The sequence below is a fragment of the Physeter macrocephalus genome, chromosome 1 (genome assembly GCF_002837175.3).
Source record: "Physeter macrocephalus isolate SW-GA chromosome 1, ASM283717v5, whole genome shotgun sequence".
NCBI classification, from domain to species: domain Eukaryota; kingdom Metazoa; phylum Chordata; class Mammalia; order Artiodactyla; family Physeteridae; genus Physeter; species Physeter macrocephalus.
In genome coordinates, this window is record NC_041214.2 from 25,616,135 (window position 1) to 25,625,041 (window position 8,907).

At 39.7% G+C, this 8,907-nt stretch overlaps 1 protein-coding gene across 1 annotated transcript in view; it reads left to right on the forward strand.

The window, feature by feature from the left end:
- Nucleotides 1–8,907, forward strand: part of PCOLCE2 (procollagen C-endopeptidase enhancer 2) — an 83,814-nt gene that overhangs the window by 57,625 nt on the left and 17,282 nt on the right. Inside the window, exons 4-5 of the mRNA XM_024131868.1 lie at nucleotides 2,963–3,087; nucleotides 6,105–6,241. Of these exons, the coding sequence (XP_023987636.1) occupies nucleotides 2,963–3,087; nucleotides 6,105–6,241 (262 nt within the window). The remainder of the gene's footprint in view (nucleotides 1–2,962; nucleotides 3,088–6,104; nucleotides 6,242–8,907) is intronic.

Genomic DNA, 8,907 nt, shown 5'->3' on the forward strand with positions numbered 1-8,907 from the left:
GCGTCCGGAGCCTGTGCTCCGCAACGGGAGAGGCCACGACAGTGAGAGGCCCGCGTACCGAAAAAAAACAAAACAAAACAAAACACAATGAGATACCATTACATACCAACCGGGTTGGCTAAAAATTTGACCGCACTAAATGGTGGCAAGGATGTGATGCAACCAAAGTGCTCATCCCTTGAGAGGTAAAAAATGCTACAACCGCATGGGGAAAAAAGTTTGGTAGTTTCTTATGAAGTTAAACATCTACATCTACTCTTGGCCCAACAATTGCATTCCTGGATATTTATACAAGAGAAATGAAAATACATGTCCCCAAAGAGATTTATACAAAAATGTTCATAGCAGCGTTATTCGCAGAAGCCCAGACTGGAAGCAAGCCAAATGAATATCAGCAGGAGAATGGGTGAACAAACTCTGGTTTCCACACCCCGGAATACTACTAGCAATGTCAGGGAACAAACTACTAATACACACAGCAACATGAATGTATCTCAGAAATTGTACTAAGCAAGACAAGTGAGACACAGAAGAGGACACACCGTATAATTCCATGTATATGAAGCTCTAGAATAAACCTAATCTAAGGTGAAATTTTTTAGAAAAATGGCGTGAAGAGCCAGCAGATTGACTGACAAGGGATACAGGAATTTTGTGGGAAATGATTCTATTATCATCATAGGAGTGTGGCTCACGCGGGCAGATCCATTTTTCAAATTTTTACAGCTAAGACTTGTGCATTTCAGAGTATTGAATTTACCTCCCCCAAACCTGTAAAATGATAATAATAATAATAATAATGCAGGTGGTGAGCACTGAGTAGTGATATTGATAGAATAGTAAAATGATGATAATTGTTGAAATTGGATGATGCATACATAGAGATTCATTATATTGTTCTGTTTATTTTGTATATGCTTGAAATTTTCCATGAATTAAAAGTTACAGAGGGACGTCCCTGGTAGCGCAGTGGTTAAGAATCCGCCTGCCAATGCAGGGGACATGGGTTCGAGCCCTGGTCCGGGAAGATCCCACATGCCGCAGAGCAACTAAGCCCGTGCACCACAACTACTGAGCCTGAGCTCTAGAGCCCGTGCGCCACAACTACTGAAGCCCTCATGCCTAGAGCCTGTGCTCTGCAACAAGAGTAGCGCAATGAGAAGCCTGCGCACCGCAATGAAAGTAGCCCCCGCTCGCCGCAACTAGAGAAAGCCCCTGTGCACCAACGAAGGCCCAACGCAACCAAAAATAAATAAATAAATAAATATTTTTTTAAAATTACAGAAATTACTCCAGGCTCAATTTTTATAACACATTGTCTTAAATTTAGAGACTTCTTTTAAGAATGATTAGCTTCTATGTCACAGAAATATTTTTATTAAAGTATATTAATTCCTTTCAGTGTTTCTTTGTTAGTTAAGTCCCAGTAAAATTAAATGTAAAACTTGTATTAAAATGTCTTTCTAAGATTATTTCTGTGAACCTTTTTGTGTTGGGTTGACTTTTTTCCGTAAGATGTTACAGGAAAAACCCAAACGAACTTTTTGGCCAACCCAATACATATGCATAGAGATTGGTCTGAAATGATGTTTGTCACATGTTCATTGTGGTTAGTGGGATTTGAGGTAATCGTACCCCGAATTCAATTTTAATTTTTTTTCCCCCACCAGTGAAGAAACAGCTTTACTAGGAGTCTAGGCATATTTGGGAAACCCAGTTCAGTCCCAGAGAAGTGAGGCTAATATCGGCACAGAGCAGGAATCTAGCACTGCAGAATTTTCTCTTGAAGACCAAGTGTGAAACTAAACCTCCATCTTAATATCCTAACAATCAGAAATGCTGCTGAGTTTAGCTGTGGTGAAACTTCTGGAAGCTCCTAGTGAAATAATGAGACTTGTGCATAAAGAGAGAACCTCCAGCACTGCTGAGTCTGAGCTCTACCTGAGGTTATGGGTCTGGGGTGGGAGGAACAGAGGAAAAGGTAGGGGGATGGTCTCATCCCCACACAAGGCCATCTCAGTGTGCAGGTGAGGGAGGAACCAGGAGTCTGGGGACAGAGGGCAGCAGAGAGACACTGGCCGAAGAAGCACAGTCCCTATCATAACGCACAGGGCCTGTGCTGTCTGCTGTGAGGGCACCTCCAGCAGGTCCCGGCAACACCCGGTGGCACCCCTTCCTGAGGCCCCTGGGAGAGAGCCTTCCTGGTTCTGTTCTGAGTTCATTCAGAGCAGAACTGCTCATGCCTGGTGGCAAGTCCAGGGTCATGGTTAGCTGTGTGGGATGGAGCGGCCCCCCTGTGACACCTATACCTGTTAGTCCAGGAGACTTTTCTGGAGCAGTCACTTTCTCACACCAAGAGGGAGCTTGCCCAACCCAAGCCCAATCTAGAGATCACTCCCACCTTCTTTAATGCTTTTCTGTGTTGCTGAAAATTTATAAACATCTATTGTTTTTACAAACAAAATTATTCTTAAAAATTGTGAAAGATGTATAGTATAAAAAGTTTTCTAGGAATGAGAGTTGTCTATAACAGCTAATTCAGATTTTGTCCGTGGACATGGACAAAAATATTATTAGTAAATAATACCCCTGCCTTGAGAGTTCTAATGAGCCTGCATGATTTCTGAATGAGTGCGTGCCCAAATGCTTTGTCTCATCCAAAAAAATGGGAAAAAGGAAGGAAGCTATGGCCCTGATTTCACTCCTTCTCTCTCTCGTGCTGATATGATATGTCAGGTAACCTAGAGATCATTCTGTGTGTGTGTGTGTGTGTGTGTGTGTGTGTGTGTGTGTGTGTGAGGGAGGGCGTTGGTTTAGAGGAGACTAACCATTTTTTTAAAGAGAAAATTTAAAAGCATCTGCCATTGTCTTTATTATAGTATCAGTATTCCAAATTCCTAATTTCCCCATGGTTGCATTGCCATAAACTTGGATTTTCTTTTTTCATTTTTAATAATTTCAGGGGATCAGTATTGTGGAGGACTCCTTGAAAGACCTTCCGGCTCTTTTAAAACCCCCAACTGGCCAGACCGTGATTACCCTGCAGGAGTCACTTGTGTGTGGCACATTGTAGCCCCAAAGAATCAGGTGAGATTCCCTGAAAACATGAAGAAACTATGCGTGTGTGAATTAGTGTGAACTGTTAAAGATACAGGGTGAAGAAGACCCCCTGGACACAGTATTTCTTCATGCAAAGGCCCAGGTTAAAATTGCCTTTGTGCCATTTGACTTGCAAAGTCATGGATTTAATTTCCTATTATAGAATTGTAATTTTCAAAACAGGTTTTGAAATACAAATGGTCTGCAGATTCCACATGAGATTGTTTAACCCTGTGGAAGATGTTTTAAGCATGGGGTTATAAGCAGCAGTGACTAACCATGGGAAATAACAAACCCCCAAGTACATGTACACTTCAGGTTACCATTTGCTCACAGAGCATTACGTCCTGATAATGGCCCTCTTAGTCACCAAATCAGAAACAGCCTGAATGCTTCACTTTAACAAAGCCAATGCAAGCACACCACATCATCTTTTCTAAGAACAAGGTGTCTGATGAGAAAACTGGTGGTGTGTGGTTTTTTTTTTTTTTTGGTTGTTGTTTAAAATAAAATTTTTGTAGGTTCCCCACAAATAACTTTATTCATTGCCCTAAAACAATCAACAGAGAAGTTTTCCATTGTTTATTAGTATGTGGTTATATGAATTTTTACCTTCTTTGGGGACCACTTTCAGATATTAATTGCAGGCTGGAACTTACCATGAGGATAGACCAAGCTTACGTTGTGGAATTCTGAAAATAACTTTTAAAAAATTGTCATTATTACAAACATTATAGACTTAAATCAAAACACTGTATGGTGAGCATTATAATACTGTTAAAAATACTTTTCTAAATTGATCTTTTGTGCTGCTTACACAAATATTATTTGACATATATTCATTTCTTTAGTGGAAAATTATTCAGGTAAATATTCCCTGCAAGTTAGTGATTTGAGTACACACACACACACACACACACTTCACACACTTTGATCATAATCCCAAAATTTAGTTTTATTTTTAAGTTGAAAAATATGTTCATTTATTTGATAATGAAAGATTCTATAGATCTATTAAACATTTTATAGTTTAAAATAAATTTAAAAATTAAATTTCTAAAACATTTAAGCCATTATGTAATTCTTGAGATTGTATTGATCATTTTTCTCTGTGTCATTTGTAAATACATTAGATTAAATAATTTGAATTTAATTATACTCACAGATTACAATTTAGCATCTTTTTTCCATTGTTTTTCTCTTGGATTATTTAAATTTAAATTTGGGTTTTATCTTATTTATATGACTTTTGGCTTCAGCCAGCTGAGTTTTTAATCATGGTTGTAGTGTCTGAAATCACTGCAAACTGTCCAAATGAGAAAAATCATATGAGAAAGTTAAGTCCTAAGTAATTTCTATATAAATCTATGGGCATTTTCTTCTATTGAAGACTTACTTTTTAAAAAATCATAGCTTTCTCCTTTACCCTCCTATTTATTTACTTATTTTTATTTTCTCTTCAAAAGTTCTGTGCCTAATTTCTAAGTAGAAAAAGTTCAGCCAATTTTTTAATAACCTAGAGCACATTTTATTACTAACCAGTAAGGAGTTACAGGACCCAAAGAGGAAATATTTTAATATAACTTAAAGCAGTGTTAAGTATGAATAAGCAATTATTCACCCATCACTGGTGCTGACTTTTTAAAAGTGGATAAATATGTAGATAAGTGGCAATGATGTTCAAAGCCACACTTTACCTTTGTGTCTCTCTGTGGTGCCATTGCTGTTATCACCTTCACCCACATTACTGTGTCTAAGTCTTTGCTAGCTAACAACTAGTAACTGTGTGCCTGTCCTAACAGGAGTTAATGCCTATTATATTCCATAAGCAGCAAGGAGGGTTGCCTGCCCACCTGCCATCCAGCAAGAGTGGGGACCAGCCCTCTGGGTGCCATGGGTATTTATGAACCCAGTGAGACTTCCTCTGATTCACACGTTGGAGGGAGTCTTGAAAAATCTGCTTATGAGGGGAATGATTGCTCTTACATCAAAACTTCTTATTGATTCGAATAATTTAGGACACTATTACTGGTACCAGTGCAAAAAAAAAAATTAAGAAATACTTCAGAAATCTAACACTGACTTTGTGTATCCATGCTTCTATGCAGCCTCTTCAAAAATCAACCAGATCACTGAGCACACTGTGTCTGGCAGGCACAGTTTTCAAACATACTTCCAGGAGACATCATAGTCAGCTCCCACTTCCCTGAACCTCTGGTCCTAAAGAATTTGACTTCTTTACATGTGGTGGGAATGTGAGTCTCCTTTTCTTGAAAGGGGAACTATTGTGTCCACCCATCTCACGCACCCCAACACACACTACTATGGGGACATTGTAGATAATATTTTTATTTCTATTAGTTTTCCTCTAGAGAAGAATGAAGTTGGTGTATAGCCCCGCTTCCCACTCCAACACAAGCCCAATTTAAGTCTTAACATAGGTTTCTGGGGTTATATAGTGTTTTTATACTTTCTTAGCTGTAAGTGAACAGAGTTCCCACGTTTAAGATCCTAATTAGGATTGATTTGGGCTTGAGATGGTCTTTTGGAATGATTAAAAATGAAAGCAAAAGAATACCACAATTTTGGGGCTTCCCTGGTGGCGCAGTGGTTGAGAGTCCGCCTGCCGATGCAGGGGACACGGGTTCGCGCCCCGGTCCGGGAGGATCCCACATGCCGCGGAGCGGCTGGGCCCGTGAGCCACGGCCGCTGAGCCTGCGCGTCCGGAGCCTGTGCTCCGCAACGGGAGAGGCCACAGCAGTGAGAGGCCCGCGTACCGCAAAAAAATAAATAACTTAATTAATTTAAAAAAAGAAAAAAAAAGAATAGCACAATTTTGATAACTGATAAGTATGTAAACACTAAGAAAAATTTCAAACGCGGTGAATACATTTTTTTAAGAAGGAAAATCGTGGTACCCTACAAATCTGGGGAGAGGAAGAATTCTGTTTGAGGTTGTTCCGCACTGCTCCTCTGACACTTCCAATGTTGTGCTTTCACTAAAGCTTATAGAATTAAAGTTTGAGAAGTTTGACGTTGAGCGTGATAACTACTGCCGGTACGATTATGTGGCCGTGTTTAACGGTGGGGAGATCAATGACGCTGAAAGAATTGGGAAGTATTGTGGCGACAGCCCCCCCGCGTGAGTAGCACCTGTTTTATTTCATTAATATTTTAGAGACTCTAAACTTGTTTCTTATTAAATTGCCCAATTATATTGTATTTTCTGGAAGATTTTGTGGTGTTGTTTTGTTCTCAAATTCTTGGGTTCCATGGCAGTGGAGTCCCGTACATCATCGACACAAAGAGTAGCCAACCCAGAGAGCGAGGCAACATTAGCTAGAGTGTAGAGAGGGCTCAGCAGCCAAACAGATAAACCGAAGTAGAGTTGGTGATGCCCCTGGGGCAGATGCTGGGCCAGAGACCTGACCTGGATACCTCACTGCCCTGCAAGGGGGGAGCTGAAGCATCAGAGTGGAATGAGGAAAATTCTGAGCAAAAACTAGGGAGCTGATTATTGGGAATCCAGACGAGGAAACCCGGAAGCTTATGACAGATCCAGGTGATTTTACCTGTCCTGGATTTTGGGGACTTTACGCCACCTCGCATTGTTGCTTAAATTCTTGCTGAGTGAGCCTGAAAGGTACATGTATTTATCAGCAAATATTTATGGAGCTAAGAGCTCTGCCACTTACTAGATGCATGACATTGGGCAAGTTACTTAACTCCTCTGTGCTGTATTTTGGTGCAACACATGACTCTTTGGGTGCAAGATATTTCACACCATCACATACAATACTAGGAAAAGTGGCAATGACATTACTACAGCTTGCCGGCAAAGTCACCACTGTGCCAATTTAAATAGCCTTTCTTATTCTGTAGAATATCTGCATCACTTGATCTTACATGCATTTCTATGATTTCCCATAGACACATTTGAGTTAAAGCAAGGTACTTTCCGGTTTAAATTCATTTATATTTATTATGTTTGATAATAGTAAGCATTTTTAGTACCTTCAAGATAGTTATAATTTAAACATTACTATAGCCAAATTTGGCTTTGCAGATGTGTGACACCAATGTGATTGAACTAATTCTTCCCCCTCTCCCCAAGGGAGATAATAAGGAAGATTGGCTGTTTTGACCTTGGCTTTTGGTGAAAGGAAGAAGTAGTCTCTGATGGGAATTCTTTTTTTTTTTTTAACATCTTTATTGGAGTATAATTGCTTTACAGTGTTGTGTTAGTTTCTGCTGTATAACAAAGTGAATCAGCTATATATATATACATATATCCCCATATCCCCTCCCTCTTGCGTCTCCCTCCCACCCTCCCTATCCCACCCCTGTAGGTAGTCACAAAGCACCGAGCTGATCTCCCTGTGCTATGCATCTGATGGGAATTCTTAACCAAAACCCAGACCACATGTGAATCTGAGGTTATAATTTACACTCTCTGACTGTCCGCCCAAAAACGTAGTCAAAAATTTACTTCAAACAGTTTCCAAGTTGAGAGTGCCTACATGGCGTGACAGAGGAAAACACAAATCCTCTCTGGAAAAATGCATCTTAACTTGGGCTTTAAGAATTCCTATAAATAAAGTTTCAAGAAATACAATTCCCAATCAAAAAAATCACAAAACAGAAAGGAAAAGCCAACATAAACAAGAATCAGCAGAAACAAAAAGTATAATTAGACCCACAGAGGCATATATAGTAAAATGATGAGCTCCAGAATGTGAAATAAGTATGCTTAAAGAAATTCATATACAGTATATTAATTGAGAGCCTATAAAGTGCAGGCTGTTGAAAGTATGAACAAGAATCAAGAGACTTTCAGAAATGTTCAAACAGATTTAACAAAGAGCCTAACAGAATTTCCAGAACTGAGCTATAAGTTAAACAAGAAACTTAATGCATGTGTGAAACAGCTGATTTGATATAGTTCCAGAAAGAATTAGGGAACTGAGAAATAGATGTGAAGTAATTCCCTGGAACATAGCACAAAGAGACAAATAGATGGAAGATATAAAAGAAAGGTTAAGAGTCATAGAAGCTAGAGTGAAAGGATCTAATATACACTTAACGAGGGTTCCATAAGAAAAAATACCGAATGTAGGAAATTTAATGTTTGAAGAAATAATAGCTGAGAGTTTTGCAGTATGGATGAACGATATCAGTGATCAAATTCAAGAACTCAATAAATCCTAAGCAACATATATATTAATACATCCATTCCTACATGTATTCTAGTAAAACCACAGAACAACAGAGAAAGATGTTAAAAATATCCAGAAAGAAAAGATAGATTATTACAAAGGAAAGAGCCTAACAACTGACTCCTCAATAGCAACAGTGGAAATCAGAAGATCTTAGAAGAATATCTTCAAAGTGTTGAGACAAAATTACTGTCAGTCTAGAATTATTTACCCAGAAAAACCTCTCTTCTGTGAATGTGGGTGAAATAAAGACGTTTTCAGTTAAATAAGAGCCGAGACAGTTTACTACCAACAAACCCTAATTAAAGAAACTTCATTATGACTTTACTTCGGGCAGAAAGATGATGATCACAGAATAAAGGACTGAGATGCAGGAAGAAACACTGAGCAAAGATACTGGTTGTAGGGCTTCCCTGGTGGCGCAGTGGTTGAGAGTCCGCCTGCCGATGCAGGGGACACGGGTTCGTGCCCCGGTCCGGGAAGATCCCACGTGCCGCGGAGCGGCTGGGCCCGTGAGCCGTGGCCGCTGAGCCTGCGCGTCCGGAGCCTGTGCTCCGCAACGGGAGAGGCCACAACAGTGAGAGGCCCGCGT